Source organism: Panthera tigris, chromosome D4, assembly GCF_018350195.1.
Source record: "Panthera tigris isolate Pti1 chromosome D4, P.tigris_Pti1_mat1.1, whole genome shotgun sequence".
NCBI lineage: Eukaryota > Metazoa > Chordata > Mammalia > Carnivora > Felidae > Panthera > Panthera tigris.
This window is the reverse complement of record NC_056672.1, coordinates 71,656,628-71,676,828: the sequence shown is the minus strand read 5'-3', so window position 1 is coordinate 71,676,828 and position 20,201 is coordinate 71,656,628. Positions and strand designations below refer to the sequence as shown.

General features: G+C 41.6%; 1 protein-coding gene across 8 annotated transcripts in view; it reads left to right on the top strand.

Annotated features, from left to right (window-relative positions):
* Positions 1 to 20,201, top strand: part of SUSD1 (sushi domain containing 1) — a 285,236-nt gene that overhangs the window by 207,905 nt on the left and 57,130 nt on the right. For 2 of the 8 annotated variants that reach the window (XM_042964606.1, XM_042964607.1), the window contains exon 16: positions 18,868 to 19,676. The exons of the other annotated variants lie outside the window; for them this stretch is intronic. In XM_042964606.1, coding sequence (XP_042820540.1) covers positions 18,868 to 19,031 — 164 coding nt within the window. In that variant the 3' untranslated portion in view covers positions 19,032 to 19,676. Of the gene's footprint in view, positions 1 to 18,867; positions 19,677 to 20,201 lie in introns of those variants that run through there. 8 annotated transcript variants of the gene reach the window in all.

The following is a 20,201-nucleotide window of genomic DNA, read 5'->3' as shown; positions in this document are numbered from 1 at the left end:
GGAATAAAAGAGTTAAATCTTTCCTTGGAAGAGGGCAATAAGGAACCCAAAGCATGGGTGGTAGCAGTAGAGGCGATGAAATAGGACCTGGATGATTTTAGCCTCCATTCACTCACTAGCTGTGTGACCTTATGTCACATGAAGTGAATTTTCTCTTAACCCCTCAGAGTTCCGGGTTACTCCTCTGTACAACAGTGGTTGAAATCAAGCATGTAAAGCACTTAGCATAATGCCTCATAGACAAGTGCTCCATTCATGTACTTTATTCATTCAACTAATATTTTGGGGGCATGTACTATGTATCAGGCATTGAAGAGACATCAGCAAATGTGGAAACAAATATAATTTCATTGTGATGAGTGTTTTGGAAAAAGTAAAACAGTAATGGAATAGCGTGATGGGGATAGGGTGGGTGATTTTGTAGCAAAGTCAGAGAAGAGAAGGCCTTTCTGAGAAGATGACACTAGAGCAAAATCCTAAATAATGAGAAGAAGCCAACTATGCAAGGATTTGGGAGGAACATTCCAGACAGAGAACAGCAAGTACAAAGCCCTAAAATGAGAATGAGTTTGGTTGGAGCCACGGCTAGGGTAAGGTGAACACAATGTTCACTCTCAGGGTCGAGCAAGTATAGGATCAGAGCCCAGGGTTATTTATTTTAATTTTTTTGATATTTATTCATTTTTGGGAGAGACAGAGGCAGAGTGTGAGTTGGGGAGGGGCAGAGAGCAAGGGAAACAGAATCTGAAGCAGGCTTCAGGCTCTGAGCTGTCAGCACAGAGCCCAATGCAGGGCTCGAACTCATGGACCCAAGATCATGACCTGAGCCGAAGTTGGACACGTAACTGACTTAGCCATCCATGCACCCCAAAACCCTTTGTTATTTAAAATATTTTGGTTTTGTTTTGGTTGTTTTATTGAAGTATAACTAACACAGTGTTATATTAGTTTCAGGTGTATGATATAGTGATTCAGCCATTCTCTACATTACCCAGTGCTCATCATGATAAGTGTATCTTCCCTCTAGTAACAGTTCTCTGTATTTAAGAGTCTGGTTTTTTCTTCATCTCTTTTCTCTTTATTTATTTGTTTAGTTTCTTAAATTCCACCTATGAGTGAAATCATATGGTATTTGTCTTTCTCTAAAAGTTTGCTCTTTTGTTCATCATGGACTTTTTTGCATCAATGCAGTTACACGTTTATTGTGACAACTATGTTTTGGGACACCCCTTAAATTTTGCACCAGAGCGAGTGCCTCACTTATCTCCCCATAGTCCTGGCCCTGTGCGCAGAAAAGAAGTGGAATAAAATGGTAGCTGCTGTTGACTTTCCTGTTGGGGATACTTTCTGTAAAAGTTGGGACTGGCCTCTGAGCCGCTGATTCTGTGATTCCATGATTTGAGCACAAGGTCAGGATTACTGCCAAAACAATCTAATGATAAATATTTCTCAATTTTCCTTTTTTTTTTTTGAAAAATTAAAACCCAGTTTATACTCAAAGGTGTTTGGCAGATTATGCTGAGACTCCTTGAGATCCCAAGTCTACCAGTGTCCCCTCTCCCTCCTCCTCTGGGGCCATGTGTGTTAAGGGGATGCACCAGAGTCTCTCCCAAATCACTCCAGGTTGGAGGAGAATTCTGGGACTGCGGGCTGTGGGGCCCTTCCAGTCAGTTCCTCCAAGGCCTGGCACCATACTGATATTCCTATTCTTCTCCGGCCCCTGCGTGCCCTCCCTATTCTGGACAGTCCCTTCGAGATTAAGAAAATGTGTATAAATGGCAAAGCCCTAACAAAGTCTCATCTGCTAGCTCTTGCAAGGCCTCAGGCCTCTCTGATCCCTTGGAAGAAAACCCTTCCGCTCTCTGTTCTGCCAACCCCCGCCCCCCCTCAGGAGGACCAGCCTGGGGTGTTCGTGAACTCATGGCCCCCACAGGTAGCTTTGCTTTTTCACGTTTACAGAGGCTTCTGTGAGAGATTTAGGCCACATCTTGTTTTTGCCTCTGACCCCATTTATTTTCCCTTTCATAGGGATTGGAGAGAAGCAGTTTACTTCCTTCCTGGTTTGTAGCAATTTTTAGGGCTCCTAGCAGCCTTTATGCAAATAGGTGTCCAGTGACCTAGTGAGACGTCTTATCCTGTTTCCTTCCTTCCTTTCTCTCATTCAACAAATACATTTTTCGATTGCCTATGTGCATGTCCCTGTGCTGGGGACACAAGAATAAATCAGATATGGCCCCTCTCATACTCAGCTCTCAGTCTAGTTGGGGAGACAGAAGAAGCAATTGCAATCTGGTTGCCATGATGAAGAAGTATGGTAAATGGGTATGGTAAATTGGGTATGGTAAATGTTCACAGATGGGAGGGGAAAGAAATCTAGTCCCCCAGTCTTTTAAAATATGGCAATGAAGTTCAGAGAAGGGAAAAGTAGCGTCCTCAGTCACATGATCTAAAAGCTCTGGGCTTCTTCTCATTTCCTGACTCATGCCCTTTCTACTTCTTAATAAATATCTCTCTTGAGGCCCAGAAAATCTCTAAAGGCAGGTGTGTGACATAAAAGCAAAGGGATTTGCTGGAAAGAGTTGGGCTGTGGGCAGTCTGAGGAAGCACGGTGGCTAACACGGAAGGTGAGGACACTGCCCCTGGGGTGACCTGGCTGCAGGGGGGAGCCTCCACCTGGCTGGGACCTTGAGGAGCCTTCTTAATTTTTCTTTGTGTGTTTCCTGTGCCAACTGTCCTTTTATGTGTAGTGCTTAGTCTGCACAGCATTGGTTTTCTAGCAGTTCCTCCAATTTCATGTGGAGACCAGAAGTCTGTGATGGGCACTGAAAGCAAACAGTGTGTCCACATAGAGCAGTCAAAGAATTCCTTAAACCCATCAATCAGGGGCACCTGGGTGGCTCAGTCGGTTAAGCTGCCAACTTCGGCTCAGGCAATGATCTCACGGTTAGTGAGTTCGAGCCCCGAGTTGGGCTCTGTGCTGACAGCTCAGAGCCTGGAGCCTGCTTCTGCGCGTCTGTGTGTGTGTGTGTGTGTGTGTGTGTGTGTGTGTGTGTGTGTGTGTGTGCGCGCGCGCGCGCGCGCCCCGCCCCTGCTCGCTCTGTCTCTCGAAAAAATGAATAAACATTAAAAAAATTGAAAAAAATAAAGCAACCATCCATCAAACCATTCCCATTTGCGACTCGCCCTCCCCTCCCAAGGGCACTTTTCATGGGTTTCCAGAAAGACTGGAGATGGTTTGTGATTTCTGCCTCAGTGACACATTTCTGTGGGTTTAATACAGACCTGCACCACCAGCACTGTGGATACGTAAATGAGTGAATCTAGCAGCTGCTTCTGCTCAATCTTATCTTTAGTGGTCTAATCTTAAACTGCTTCTCTCCCCACAAAGCAGTTGTTAACAGGTCTTTCAGCAGGAGCTCAGGCAGTTAGGCCTAGAAAAAGATCCCGACTAGGAAAAGATAAAGGGTTTTCTTCTCCCCGACCCAGAAGATGGTCAGGCCTGACGAGGGAAAGAGGCCAAGAAATGTCCTCTCCACAGGCAAGGTTACTTAAAGTTTCCCAGAACCTTTCTGGCCTAGAATAATCTTCCTTCCTTAAATTGTTTAGTTCTTGGTGAAAGCTGAGAGCAGGTGGCTGGCTGCTTGGAAATCAGGAAGAAGATCTGGAAATAAAGGCAGAACTTTTTGACTTTAGAAAGACTTTTGGTTTCCTCACTATCTCAGGCTCTGTGGGACAGTCTGGTGATTTCTTGGTGCTGCTTTTAACTGACTCAGTCCCGCAATTAAATGGGACGTCTGGCAATTAAATGGGACCACTTCCTTTGCTGGGTTTGGGGGTACCATCCAAATAGACGTAGAAGGTCAGAGTTCAGGTGCGCTGTACAGATTCTTCTGTGACACCAGGGAAAAGTAAAAATTCCATTCTGTTATGATAGCTGAAGCAATTAACATTCCCCAGGGAAAAAATCTAAATGCAAAGTGTACCTGCCAACTAGGATCCCCTAAGGGGAGGAATGCAGGAATAGCGAGCAAAATCTCTTAATAAACAGCTGATGTGAAATTTGTTCCTAGGAAATTAACCTTTAATATATCATTTTGGTAAAATAATGCCCTGTAAAGTAGTAGTTATTTATCCTGACTGCACGCTAGAATCATCTGGGAGAAGTCTTTGAAAAATGCTGATGTCTGGGCCCCATTCCAGAGATGATGACTTAAATGGACAGGGCAGGGCCCTGGACAGCAGGAGGTTTTGTTTTGTTTTTTAAGTTTATTCATTTTTGAGAGAAAGAGACAGAGCATGAGCAGGAGAGGGGCAGACACAGAATCCGAAGCAGGCTCCAGGCTCTGAGCTGTCATCACAGAGCCCGATGCAGGGCTCAAACTCACGAACTGCGAGATCCTGACCTAAGCTGAAGTTAGATGCCTGACCGACTGAGCCACCCAGGCACCGCTGGACAGCAGGAGTTTTCAAGGCTCTCCACCTGAGTCTGCTATGCAGCCAGGGCTGACAACACTGTCCGAAGTGGACTTTATCCATCTGATTCCCAGCCCGGGTGGATAACCTAATTAAGAAAAAGCACCATGCGTGGCACTAAATTAAACGAGCTCACTAGATGAAATAGCCTATACTTTCCCCACTGATTCTACATCCTTATTATCTATTAATATTATCCCAGTATAATTGGGACTTCTCTGAAGTCTCCAATCTAGTTCATTGATCTACCTCTTTCTGCATCAGTATCACATGGTTACAATTACAGTAGAGTTATTCCTAATTTAGCAACTTTCCTTGATTACAAAAGTAACAGAGGTGAAATGTTCTCCAGAAGCAGCCATTTTTTAACAAATAAATTAACTAATACTTAGTGAGCAGTTGCTGTTGGTCAACTGCTCTTCCACGTAGCAACTGGTTTCATCTTTACAGCCCTGAATTAGGTACCATTATTAGCCCCATTTTGTGACAAAGGAAACCGAGTCATGGAGAGATTAAATATCTTGCCAGAGGTTACCCAGTTCATAAATGGGAGAGCTGGGATCCAACCATGCAATATGACTACAAAACTCTTACCAGACCAGTCAATCTGTGTCTTTCTCTGTACCTCTGTTTGTTTCTATATCTATATAATATATAATTTTATTATGTACTTATAATTATATTAAAATTAAGTAAGTTTATATATAATATAAATTTATATAAATATAATATTTATCATATGTCATATGATGTGTATGTATAATGTATACTTTTATTTTTTTATATTTATTTTTTAATATGAAATTTATTGTCAAATTGGTTTCCATTAATGTATATTTTTAAAGGAAATTTTTACATACTATTTTTGGAGTTAAATTTCTCCCCCTCACCACCACCACCAACCTAAACAGTGTATCTTGGGCAGTTAGTGTATAGAGACCTATTTCTGATCTCATTGGTGTGGGGCATGTTAGTAATCACATGCTTTGGCTCTTAGAGTGAGATTAACTGGATTCAAGTACCAACTCCATCACTTCCTAGCTCTGTGATCTTGGGAGTATTAACCCTCCCTAAATAAGATTCTTCAATGAAAAAAATAGATACAGGGGTGCCTGGGTGGCTCAGTTAAGTGTCTGACTTCAGCTCAGGTCATGATCTCATGGTTTGTGGGATCTGTGCTGACAGCTCAGGCTGGAGCCTGCTTCAGATTCTTTGTCTCCCTGTCTCTCTGGCCCTCCCCTGCTCATGATCTGTCCCTCTCTCTCTTTCAAAAATAAAATAAACATTAAAAATATTAAGGTAGATAGATAGATAGGTATGTAGCAAAAACCACTGCTTAAGTGGGACTCCTGCATGCCCTGTAAATGTATCTGGGCAGTTAGTAGTTCAGAGGAAATTGGGTTTGATAACACCCAGAAGCTCATAGGCCATGTGACTTCTCTCAGACCTCTGCATTTGGGAGCAAGAAAAGGGAATTACTTTGTCGACTTCTTTCAAAACATTTTACAAAATATAGAATTTATACCTTGTAAATCACAACATAAAATAAGTACAGGGTATGGGTCCACATTTTACTAGATTTTAGCCCTACGATTTTTAAAACAGAAGAAAGCATTGCCCGTGAAAAAAAATAAAAATAAGAGGAAATAAATAAAATGATGATGCTATTACATCTCATAATCTAATATTTAAATATTAAGTGTTTACAGCACATTTAGAAGTTGGGTAACCATGAGCAAGATTCTTAGTTTTCCCATGCCTCAGTTTCCTTTTCTATAAAATGGGGATAATAATGACACCTAGCTCATGCAGTTGTTGTAAAGATGGAATGAGAGAGTGCTTGGCACCGGTAGGTACTTACTAAATATTAGTTCTAAGAATTAAAGGAGATGAATCTGGGTTAGCCAGGGTCTAGTACTTGGAAAGAAAAGGAAAGAAAAGAAAAAGAAAAGAAAAGATAGGTATTCTGTGTTGATATCAGAGTCTCATTCTTATTTAGCCAACTGTCCTAGAATTTCATCTGTTTCATGCAGATTTTTAAACTTTTAGACTGGCTTTAATTTTTCTGGCTCTATAAATTTCCTCTATCATTATTAATTTTATAAGTCAGTATCCTGTCTCTTTCTCAGCGAGACTTCCTGTTTTTGAGAATCACTGCTATAGTAAGGCTCTTCCTTCGGATGTGCTGAGAAAAAAAAATGTTGCTAAGTCCTGCTTTTAAAATGTTCAATCATGTATTTATTAAATCTTCTATGCTGGTAGTTAATTTTTAAAATCGGTGTGATCTAACAGTTTCTGAGTAAGTGTCAAACTTCTTCCAAAAGTGGTGGTTTTATCTGTTTCTTCCCTAGTTTTGTCAGTTATGGCTTTATATATTTTAAGGCTAAGTAGTCAGATATATACGTGCTCATAATCATGTTTTTTGGGGTCTACTATACTTGTACAACTATATGACATCATTATTTTTCCCATAGGCTTTTTTTTTTGGAGGGGAGGGGAATGAAGAGTTTGAAATCTATTTTACCTAAAATTAAGCTGCCACTCCAGCTTCTTTTAGCTCTTATTATCTGATGTGTTTCTCCTTGTTACCTTATCATATGCCTTTTATTTTATCTTATTTATCTTTTTAAGTTTATTTATTTATTTTGAGAGAGAGGGAGAGAGAGAGAGCGCGAGCAGGAGAGGGCCAGAAAGAGAATCCCAAGCAGGCTTTCGAACCCATGAACTGTGAGATCATGACCTGAGCTGAAACCAAGAGTCAGATGCTTAACCAACTGAGCCACCCAGGCTCCCCGCCTTTTATTTGATTTTTAAGTAGGCTCCATGCCCAACACGGGGCTTGAACTCACAACCCTGAAATTTAGAGTCCTATGCTCTTCCAACTGAGCCAGCCAGGTTGCCCCTACATTATGCCTTTTAAAATTCTCCATGTCTTCTCCCCAAGTATCTTAGCACAATTTCATATCCCTGTGACCCAACCCTTTTCTCCCAGTACGTTGGTATTCTCTAGTTTTAATGACACATTTTGTTTTTTAAGTTTTGCCATTATTTATTTAGGTGGCAGTGAAATTAAAGTTACTTACTTACCTTATTTCTCACATGACATTGCTTCTTCCTCATAACATCTATTATTCTTTTCTAATACCCTCCTGTGTTTCTGAGCATATCTGTAATCTTAACTTGATATTTATTTTGGTGGTCCTTTAACTCTGCTTCCTCTGGTGTTGGCTCTTTTATAGTGTTTGTGTTCCTCAGATGTCTCATTGTTTTCTTCTTGTGAGCTCATATTCCCTTGTGCCTGATGGCCACTGTCTTTGGGGAGAGATGAAAACGTGAGCACTGTCATCTTCTCCAGATGAGTGGGATGGGGGAGCCCCTGGTGGGCTTAACCACTCCACATTAGTGCACCCCCCAAGGACCCCAGGCAATCCCACTCTTTAGGCAATCTCTAAACCACTTTATCCAGGCACAGATCTTTTGCAGGGTGGTATCCTAGTAATTTCCTAGTCACAGATGGCGGGAGAAGCAAGGTAATGATCAGGGGCCAGTCATGGCCTCATCTTGTCATTATCAGAAGATGCTGTGGAGAACAGAAGCACCCTCTCCGATCAACCTTCTGTGGGTATTGCCATCCTCCACCCAAGGAGGGCAATATGGGGGAGAGGAAATGGCAGAGGGAGAGTGTGTTCCTTTAGCCATTCCCTTACCCTATGGCTCCTAACACTATAATGGGAAGCCCCAGGGTGCAGACACAAGAGCCCTAACTCTGGAGCCAGGCTGCCTGGGTTTAAATCCTGGCTCGGCCCTTACTGGCTATGTGATATTAGGCACACTACTTAGCTTCACCCTGCCTCAGTCCGCTTATCTGTAAAATGGGGATAACAATCCCCACCTCACAGAACTGTTCAGGGGATTAAATCAGATAGTATATATATCCAAGACTTAGAAGAGTGGCAAATAACAAACACTGTGTATTACTTTTATTACTATTAGGCTTCCAAAGTCTATTTCCCCCCCTCACCAAGACCCAAGCACTTTGTGTCTCTTCAAGAGTTTCTTGCAGTCTTATGTTAGGTTCTGGAATTTATTGACATCCCTCTCACATTTCTGTTTGCACCTTCAGGGGAGAGAACTAGCAGCCCTTGCTCAGCTTGTTATCTTGATCAGAATCTGAATCTCTAATTATCCATGAATAACTTCTTTTGAAAGATAAGGATATTATACGTGTATCTGACCTCCCTCCCTACCACACTGGCTAGTCCAGGTTCCTGTTTATCATCATAAAGATATTTTTATATCATGTAGCTTTTTTCAGTAAAAATTTTGTTTTGTTAAATCAACTCTATTGAAGTACATTTGCATACAATTAAAATGCACGCATTTGCAGTTATAGTTTAATGAAATTGGTAAATTGTACATACCATGTCACCACCACCACAGAAAGTACAAGAACATTTCTCTCAACCCAAATAGTTCATTTCTGCTTTCCCGGTCAATCCCCGCTCACCATGGAGAGCCCCAGGCACCACTGATGTGCTTTCTTTCTCTCTATATTAGATTTGTCTTTTCCAGAGTGCCATATGCATATGTATGAGGTCTTTTGTGTCTGGCGCTTTTAGTGGACCATATGTTTTTGAGATCCGTTCCTTTTGTTTCCTGTGTCAATAGTTTGTTCCCTTTTCATACTGAGGAGTATACCATTATATGGCTCTGTCACAATTTATTTATCCGTTCACTTTTGAAAATTTTTTTTAATGTTTATTTTTGAGAGAGAGACAGAGACAGAGACAGAGAGACAGTATGAACGGTGGAGGGGCAGAGCGAGAGGGAGCAGGCTCCAGGCTCTGAGCTGTCAGCGCAGAGCCCATGCAGGGCTCGAATTCACAAGCCAAAAGATCATGACCTGAGCCAAAGTCGGACAATCAACCAACTGAGCCACCAGGCGTCCCTCACTTTTTTTTTTTTTTTTTTTTTTTTTTTTTTTAAGAGAGAGAGAAAGAATGAGCATGTGCGTGCAAGTTGGGGAGGTAGAGAATAGATCTTAAGCAGGCTCCATGTCAAGCCCCATGCAGGGCTTGATCTCATGAACTGTGAGATCATGACCTGAGCAAAAATCAGGCGTTGGATGCTTGAATGACTGAGTCACCCAGGTACCCCTATCCATTCACTTTGGGTGGATATTTGGGTTGTTTCCAATTTGGGGCCAGTATGAATAAAGCTGTTATGAACATTTGTGCACAAGTAATTGTGTGGACATACTTTTCTTCGGGTAAATAACCAGTAATGAAATTGCTACATCATACTGCAAGCATATATTTAACTTTATATGGAACCACCAAACTGTTTTCCAAAGTGGCGTAGCTTTTTATATTCCCGGACTTCTGTATTCTCTCCAAACTGCTGCTATTATTGTCCATTCTGTTGATTTCAGCCATTCTAGTAGGTATGTGCTGGTATGTTATTACAATTGTAACTTGTATTTCCCTAACAACTAATCACGTTGAACATCTTTCCATGCACTTAATTGCCAATCACATATGTCCTTTTGCAAGGTGTTTGTTAAAGCTTTTTGCATATTCTAAAAATTGAGTTGCTTGTCTCATCACTACTGAGCTATAAACATTCTTTATATATTTTGGGTGTATGTACTTTGGCAAATAGACATACTGTGAATTTTGTCTCCCAGACCATTGCTTTCTTAACAGCATCTTTTGAAGAGTAGAGTTTTAAATTTTGGTGAAGTCCAATTTATCTCTCTCTCTCTCTGTTTTTTATGGTCCATGCTTTTTGTGTTTCATGTAAGAAATCTTTGTCTAGGGGGCATCTGGCTGGCTCAGTTGATGGAGAATGTGACTCTTGATCTTGGCGTTCTGAGTTCGAGCTCCACATTGGGCATATAGATTATTTAAAAATAAAATCTTAGGGGCGCCTGGGTGGCTCAGTCGGTTGGGCGTCCGACTTCGGCTCGGGTCACGATCTTGCGGTCCGGAAGTTCGAGCCCCGCGTCGGGCTCTGTGCTGACAGCTCAGAGCCTGGAGCCTGTTTCGGATTCTGTGTCTCCCTCTCTCTCTGACCCTCCCCCGTTCATGCTCTGTCTCTCCCTATCTCAAAAATAAATAAATGTTAAAAAAAATTAAAAAATAAAAATAAAAATAAAATCTTAAAAAAAAAATCTTTGTCTAGGCAAAGATTGAAAAAAATTTCTCCTACATTTTCTTTTAGAAGATTTATAGTTTTGGCTTTTGCATTTAAGTAAATGATCTATTTTGGTCCATTTTGTGTTAATTTTTGTGTATCGTGAGTCATTAAGTGTTGATGTATATATAGTGTGAGGTAAGGAATTTCAATAGCACAATTTATTGAAAAAGACTATTCTTTCCTTATTTGCTTTACATTGGCACCTTTATCAAAAATTAATTGACTATATTAATTGACTCCTTTACTTCTGGACTCTCTCTTATATTCCATTAGTTTATTTATTGTTTGTTGGTTGGTAATCTTCTGGGAAATGGCATTTCCTTTCAGAAGTTGTTAAAAATCCCATAGCTGTGAGTATAACTTCACTGATCTTGTCCTTCTGGCTGGGGTAACAGTGGCGTGAATCTCCATACTTCTGTTTACTTTGGGGAAAGGCAGCTATTTTGGTGCACGTCTGGCTGGGGAGATGCTAGCTAGGGCTAGGGCTAGGTTTTGTTGGTTGGAGAGTCTCCCCAACACCCCACCAGGTCTCCTGTGCTGCATCTTCCCTACAGACCTAACCGGTCCTGAAGTGGAAGCAATGTTAAGTCAACAAGAGGAGCTACTTACCTAGTGTTCTCTGTAAGCTTCTTAATACTTTACAGAGGAACGTGTCCCAAATGTACACAACCCACTCCGACTCTCTGTTGGGTAGTAATGGTGGGGCTCTCAGAAGTTTGTCCCCTACCCATCCCAGCAAGGCTCACCAGTTTGAATGTTAACACTTTGAATTCCCAGCACCACTTTTCAGTTTGGTATGAATTGAATCACAGCCAGCCAATTTTCCTAATATGTATGAGATTGGGGCCCCACTCTATTGGGGGATATTTCTATTTATTTTAATGAGCATAGGCTGGAAGGGAATTTTTATTTTTATTTTTATTTTTTTTATTATTATTTTTTTTAATATATGAATTTTATTGTCAAATTGGTTTCCATACAACACCCAGTGCTCATCCCAAAAGATGCCCTCCTCAATACCCATCACCCACCCTCCCCTCCCTCCCATCCCCCATCAGCCCTCAGTTTGTTCTCAGTTTTTAACAGTCTCTTATGCTTTGGTTCTCTCCCACTCCAACCTCTTTTTTTTTTTTTCTTCCCCTCCCCCATGGGTTTCTGTTAAGTTTCTCAGGATCCACATAAGAGTGAAACCATATGGTATCTGTCTTTCTCTGTATGGCTTATTTCACTTAGCATCACACTCTCCAGTTCCATCCATGTTGCTACAAAAGGCCATATTTCATTCTTTCTCATTGCCATATAGTATTCCATTATGTATATAAACCACAATTTCTTTATCCATTCATCAGTTAATGGACATTTAGGCTCTTTCCATAATTTGGCTATTGTTGAGAGTGCTGCTATAAACATTGGGGTACAAGTGCCCCTATGCATCAGTACTCCTGTATCCCTTGGGTAAATTCCTAGCAGTGCTATTGCTGGGTCATGGGGTAGGTCTATTTTTAATTTTCTGAGGAACCTCCACACTGCTTTCCAGAGCGGCTGCACCAGTTTGCATTCCCACCAACAGTGCAAGAGGGTTCCCGTTTCTCCACATCCTCTCCAGCATCTATAGTCTCCTGATTTCTTCATTTTGGCCACTCTGACTGGCGTGAGGTGATATCTGAGTGTGGTTTTGATTTGTATTTTGGAAGGGAATTTTTAAATTTGCATTGAAGTGACCATTTTCCCAAAAGTGTTAATCTGATAGATTTTCAACAAATTACTTCTTTTTAAAAAAAAACGTTTATTTTTAAGGGAGAGAAAGAGAGATTTAATTCACAAACCATGAGATCATGACCTGAGCTGAAGTCGGACGCTTAACCAACTGAGTCACTCAGGGTCTCTCAACAAGTTATTTCTTAACTTTCTTGTGCAGTTTATTTTATTTTATTTTATTTTTTTAACATTTATTTATTTTTGAAAGACAGAGAGACAGAGCGTGAGCAGGGGAGGGGCAGAGAGAGAGGGAGACACAGAATCTGAAGCAGGCCCCAGACTCCAAGCTGTCAGCACAGAGCCCGAGGGGTTCGAACTCACAAACTGTGAGATCATGACCTGAGCCAAAGTCGGACGCTTAACCGACTGAGCCACCCAGGTGCCCCTTGTGCAGTTTATTTTTAATGTGGGCTTAGGTCAGCTGAGAGCATCACTTGAATGTGATTTGGGCTTTTTTTTTTTTTTTCTGTTGGCATGATTTCTTTAATCCTTTCCAATTATGTTTGCAGATTCCTGGTGAGTTTATTGACCCCCCAATCATTTTCAGTTTTGAGTTCAAGTTCTAGCTTCCTCTTGGCTTCATTTACATCCCACCTGCTGAAGCCAGTCTCTCTTCTCTACTCCATAACTTGGCTCCTTTCTGTGATGCTTTGCCCCACAACTGCCCCCGCCTCCCAAAACTCCCCACGGGCATTTGTTTTTCGTGTATGGCGGACTTGTTGAAGACTTGAGGTGAAGGGAGAGGCGAGGGCAGGGCACTCCTCTTCTTACTCCTGAAGATTCTGCCTCCTTTCCTCTTAGAGTCCCTACAGCTCAATTCCCCTTATTCTACTAGGCATGATAATGACAGTAGTATTAATAGTCATAATACTAGGGGTGTGTGGGTGGCTCAGTCCGTTAAGCTTCTGACTCTTGTTTTCGGCTCAGGTCATGATGTCATGGTTCGTGGGTTCAAGCCTCGTGTCAGGCAGAGCCTACTTGGGATTCTCTGTCTCTCTCTGCCCGTCTCCTCATCACTCTCTTTCTCTCTCTCAAAATAAATAAATAAACTTAGAAAATATTCATAATAGTAAATGTCACAGGATTTACTGTGTGCCAGGCACTTCTAAAGTGCTGTACATATACCACTAATCATGTAATCTTCACCACAACCGTGTGAAGAAGCTATTATGATTAACCACACTTTACGAAGAGAAAAATGTAATTCTGTCTAATCTGCTCTGCTCAGAAATGGACCATTAGAAAAACTAACAGAGGTTTTGAAATTCTGTTTATTCCTTCCCTCTCCCCACTTGTTTCTGGGAGGTAAATTGAACAATATGGCAATGCATTTCCCCAAAGGTAGGAGTGATGCCAGTTCTTTTGAGAGCAAACACAGATATAGCCAGTGAAGTTTTGGGTAACTATAGAGCTGGGATCACCCTGCTTGCAAGATTTAATATAATCGAAAGTCCCCATTTTATAACTTGTAGAAATCAGTGATCTTCCCCAAGGTTTCGCAACAGTTTGAGGAACCTACTTGCTCATGGTTACCTCTGCTCTGGTTCATGTTTCTGCTGAGTAAGTTTAGATTATGGACCATCCACGAAAACTCATGGAACTAGATATGAACACAGCTGCTGTCCTCTACTCCCTTCCCCCCTTAAACACAGGCTTTTCATTTGAGGAACAGATGATGCTAAGAACCTGGAGAGATGGAGGAGTTTACATCAAAACTATCGTAACAACTCAACTTTAAATATTGGGTGTCCTCTTAAAAGCCCATTTAGCTCCCCCACCCCTGGGGATTTTACTGTATCACTGGCTTCTGTTTTTCTCTTGTTCTTCCTTGTTTCTGTCTTCTCCTCATAGGAGTCTAAAATCATTCCTTTTGTTCTCATAAAGCATTTGAACTCCCTCTTTACACTTCATGACTAGGCTTTGCGACCCGAGAACCAACTTGATATATCTAAGTGGACCGTGAAATGTTTTTTTAAACGAAGAGTGCTCCCTCCCTAAGATAAATCTTGGGGTCACTTGTTTTGGTCATCAAAAAAAAGTCTATATAAGACTTTGCCCTGTCTGCTATAGTGAAATGAAGATTTGATAACTTCAGACAAATTTCTCACCCTTAAGTCACGGTATGGGTCCTTTTGCCCTGCTCTTGTGGCCCTACCCAGAGGCAGTAGAGGCTGTCCCTAAGTTTTCTTGTTTAGGGCATATCTGTTATGCTCTAATCAGGTCAGCATTATGATTAGACCTTGTACATGGGGTATAAGTGGGAGGTGAGAGCAGTGGGAACTTTTGTTTATGCAACTTTCAATTTCCTGTATTATAAAGCTAAAATTTTATATATATTATGTCTAAGAACAGACTATAATGCAACATAATCTGTTTGTGAATATACATTTGTGTTCTGAAAATAGATACAACTGGAAGAGCTATTTTAGTGAGATGGAAAGAAAAGCCTAGAAAAGTTCCGTGTCTGTACACTATTCAGTATATCATATCCACTATGTGTATAAACACTGTCCGGCAAGTTATATAGGTAGGAAAGATTTGGGGAATTTAAAAAATTATATTGGAAAAGTTGGCTAGCCATTTGGAAACAATATAATAAATATACTTCCATAAACGGATGAATATTTATATATGTCTTGAAGTAAGAAAATCTTTCCTAAGGATGACATTAAAGACTAAAATAGGGGCATCTGGGTGGCTCAGTCAGTTAAGCATCTGACTTTGGCTCAGGTCATGGGTTTGAGCCCTGCATCCGGTTCTATGCTGACAGCTCAGAGCCTGGAGCCCACTTCAGATTCTGTGTCTCCCTCTGTCTTTCTGCCCCTTCCCTGCTCATGCTCTGTCTCTCAAAGATAAATAAACATTAAAAAAAAAAAAAGACACTAAGATAGATTTGACTGTTACATCAAATCAGTGCTCAGAGGCCTTAAGGGGCCTGCAAGGGAATGAACTTCACCTCAGGTTGGGAACACTCTACAAAATGAAGGCAGCCCACAGGATGGGCCCTGACAAGGTCAAGTTCCAGAGAAAGAAAGTTGAGACAAAATTCATAAATGCCAACTGCTCAAGACCCCTGTGCACATGTGTGCGTGTACACACACACACACACACACACACACAGACTCAATGAAAGGCTGAACATAGGGCATCAATGTGCATTTTTAAGTACTAGGGGCAGAATATAAAGGGACCTTAAAGACACAAGGAGGGATGCAAAAGAGAAACCACTCACACTACCGAGAGTCAAACAGGAGACTTGGAGAACACATCTTAGGAGGCAGCAGGAACTTTCAGGTAACACATGCCTTGCACTTTCCACAGAAGAGAAAGAGCGAGATAAAAGATGTAGTCATTAATCAACTGAATGAGATAAAGCAAGGAAGCCAGAAGAGCTAAGAAAAGAAAGCAAGGACATAATATCATTTTTCAATGAACACCCATCATAGAAACAGCAAACAGAGCATAATTTATGCAATAACCAACTTAATGTGGGATATGAAGAAAAAGCATAAGAAAATCACGTGAACTTCAGATGAAAACACAAAGTAATAAAAGCAATTAGAAGGAGAAGGAAGAGAGGCAGTGAAGAGCCAGTGTATCTTTTTGACTGATGCTATTGGTTGTGGACCCAAATGGCCATTCCCAACCGCTTCTCTCTCGCCATATATAGGAGATGAGACAGCTAAATACTCAATCTCTCAGCCTCCTCAGAAAGATACACAATCTTCTGACCTGAAAATGTGTTGAAACTACCTTAAGTGAAAAAAGCAAGTTGCATAACTCTGCTGAAAAAGAATTATTATAAGAATTATTACATGTGTGTGTTGCAGGCTGAATTTGTACATCATCCCCTGATTCCTATGTTAAAGCCTTAATGCCCAGTATTTCAGGATGTGACTGTTTTTGGAGGAAAGATCTTTAAAGAGGTAATTAAGGTTTAAATGAGGTCTTTATGGTGGACTTTAATCCAATATGACTAGTGTCTTTATAAGAAAAGGAAATTAGGACACAGACACACATACGTAAGACCATGTGAAGACAGAGGTAGAAGACCGCTATCCTCAAGCCAAGGAGAGAGGCCTCAGGAGAAACTAACACTGCTGACCCCTTGAGCTCAGACTTCCAGCTTCCAGAACTGTGAGAAAATGAATTGCTGTTATTTAAGTCACCTAGTCTGTGGTGCTTCGTTACGGCTGCCCCAGGAAACAAATACAGTGTGCACATGCCATAAAATCAAACCGGAAAAAAATCTATCAAATTCTTGCTGAGGTAATTTCTGAGGAGATGGTTCTATAAGGCATTTTATTTTTATTTATTTATTTTTTTAATGTTTGTTTATGTTTTTGAGACAGAGAGAGAGCATGAACGGGGGAGGGTCAGAGAGAGAGGGAGACACAGAATCCAAAGCAGGCTCCAGGCTTTGAGCGGTCAGCACAGAGCCCAACGCGGGGCTCGAACTCACAGATTGTGAGATCATGACCTGAGCCGAAGTCAGACACTTAACCGACTGAGCCACCCAGGTACCCCTCTGTAAAGGATTTTAATTGTACATTTTACTTTGTACACTTTTATTTGAACATATGACACCGAACACGATTTCTTAAGGGAAATAAGGAATTTTTTAAAATTAGGCAGGATAAAAGAAAGAAAAAAAAAAGCTAAAATGCATAGGAACCATTACATATCTGTGTGTGTCCACAAACTCTCCTCTGAGCTGTCAATAATGCAACTCACACAAGTACAGAGTATTGGTTACAGTTCACCACGTCCATGAGATAAAAAGTTCAGGTCAGTGGTTACGAGGTCCTCACCTAGTGTCGATAGTGTTATCAGTCAAGAATTGACTCATGTTCCTCACAAAGGTAACATTATAAGCATTCTTATAATTCAAACTATGACTTGCTCCATTTTGTCTACCAGCCCTAAGCACCCCAGGAAGTGTAAGCATAGGCAATTTTATGGGGCCAGGATCAAATCCTACTCTTCAATTTGTCACACATCTTCCCGGGCCTGCTTCACTTGTTTACACACCTGTCTGTTCTCTGTGGTATTTAAATTTGCAACCCTGTGTAAACAGAGAGCAGGAATAGAGGTGGGACTTAGGGAGTTAGGCCCTCTTCTTCCTTCCCTCCCTGACCCGTGTTTGAGCAAAACCAACAGAGTGATGCCTATGACCAGCTGTGGAAAACTCAGTACCAACTACCTAATAGTTTGGTCTGGGCACAAGAATTGGGGGTAGGAGATGTGTTTTCCAGGCTGTGGAGAAAGTGTGCTGTGCTTTTTCTCCCCTAACGTGTCCTGAACACTTATTCTGTGAGTCAGTTATGTTAAGTATGTGTCATTTATTATTTCATTTAAGCATTACAACAACCTTCTGAGGTAGATTCTATTACAGTCTCCATTTTTATAAATGGGGCAGCTGAACCTGAAAGAGGTTAAGCTGGTCAAATCTCAGCTAGCAGAGGAGGAGGCAGGATTTGACTGTGTGTTTTTTTACTCTAAGGCTGATGTTCTCTTAACCACTTTACCTTGTATAAGAAGGCCATAGGGTACCTGGGTGGCTCAGTCGGTTAAGCATCCACCTCCTGATTTCAGCTCGGGTCATGCTCTCACGGTTTGTGGGTTCGAGCTCCACACTGGGCTTTCTGCTGTCAGCGCAGGGCTGCTTTGGATCCTCTGTCCCCCTTTCTCTCTGCCCTTCCCCTACTCACATGTGCCCTCTCTCTCTCTCAAAAACAAATAAAACATTTTTTTAATGTTTAATGCCCCACAAATAAAACATTTTTAAAAATTACTGAATACCAATATTCTTTTAGTGAATGGCTATTATACATTTTAAAAAGTATGTGGCGGGGCACCTGGGTGGTTCAGTCAGTTGAGCATCTGACTTTGGCTCAAGCCATGATCTCACAATTCCTGGTCATGATCTCATGATTCCTGAGTTTGAGCCCCGTGTCGGGCTCTGTGCTGACAGCTCAGAGCCTGGAGCCTGCTTCAGATTCTGTCTGTCTCTCTCTTTCTCTCTTCCAGCCCCTCCCCACTTATGCTGTCTTTCTCTCTCTCTCTCAAAAATAAACATTAAGTAAATAAATAAGTAAGTAAGTAAGTAAGTAAGTAAGTAAGTAAGTAAGTGGCTTTACTCTTTGCTCACCAAACTTTAAAGATACCCATTGACTATAGCTGAAAGGCCAAATCCTGTTTGCTGACTTGAGAACCCTCTGAGGTCTGACCCCATCTACATTTCTAGTCTTACAGAAATGTATCTCACACTCTTCACCCACCATGCTGTGCTTGTCCAAGCCAAGCTTCATTCTTCTCCATGGAGACAGACGCCCAGCATTATCACAAGTCTGAACTTTTTGCTCACAGGATAGCCTCCTTGGCCCAAATTGCCACCCTCCCCATCTTCACATTTCTAAATTGTTCTCTTTCTTCAAGGCCCAGCTTGGAAGCCCCTCCTCCTTGAACCCTGTCTTCAAATTGGAAGTGACATGTTGCCCACTTCAGAGCTCTCATTGGAACTTATCAATTCTTTTATTAAAGTGCACGCCACTCCTATCTCACAGCATCGTTATCTGGTAATGTCCCAACTAGACGGGTAAACTACAAGGATTCAAGTCCCATGGAGCATCTTTCATGTCCCACAGCACCTAGGACATATTAATGATTGATGAACTCAGGGTACGAGACTACAGAGCATGAGTAATAAACTCAGTGAACACTGTTCCAGAGACCCTGGGGCATGAAACATAAGATTGGAACACAGAGATGAAAGAGAACAGAGTTACTCAAGGGAACATTTATGGTGGTATGGAAATCAATTACCTTAGGCTAGAAACTCCATGGAGGGCACATAGGTAAGGATAAAAAGGGAGAAGGAAATAAATACCTTGGTTGTGGGAAAGGATTGCAGCCTGCCCACCAAGCTGAAGGGAAGTATAGGGCAAGATAATGGCAGTACATAAGCTGTCCACCCTTTCCTGAAAATCTCATTCATGTAAGACCCAAATGTGGGGTGACCTGATTGGATGGGGGGGTCACCAAATGTGAGACATTGTAATGGGTGGGGGGCCAGTGGTGTGGGCAGTGAAAGAATTCACCCAAGGCAGAACAAAAGAGAAGTTTATTAAGTACACTGAAAGAGAGAGGAGGCAGGCAGGACAGCAAAGGAGAGACTATCTGCCTTGAGGCAGTGGTGGGGGCCACAGTTATACCATAGAGAGGGGGAGTATAGGAACATATGGAATTTTCCCTTTTTTAGTAATCTTAGGGACTGTGTCTGGTTGTATTGGTCAGGTGGGGCCTATGGCTATGTCGTTTAAAGAGTCTGTGGGCCCTTTTGCTTTGTTCATTTTCCATTGCTCAAGCCTGCTGCCTAAAAGTGGCCTCTACGTCAAATATGTGGCAAAGTTCTTGCTTTGCTTTCCTGATGGTTTCGTGGTGGAGGGAAAGTGGGGGGTAGGGTGGGGAGAGGAATCAGTTAGAGAAGCAAGGGTGGAGAAGCAGTACTGACCAAAAAGTGACGTTAAATTTATGAGAATCACAAGACCATGCACAAGTCGAGTAATTTCCTCAGGGGGATTAGGAAGCAAAGATACACTTTTACTGTGTTAAGATGAGGTTTTTATCCTCTGGAAAAAATAAGACCCATTCTGACTAGGAAAATGTTGTGTGTCTTGGGATTGGGGTGATGTGAGACTTCTGCTCTCAGGAGCCAGGACACTGAGGTTGTAGGGGAAATTGGTTCCAGGTAGAATGGATGGCCAAGTTTG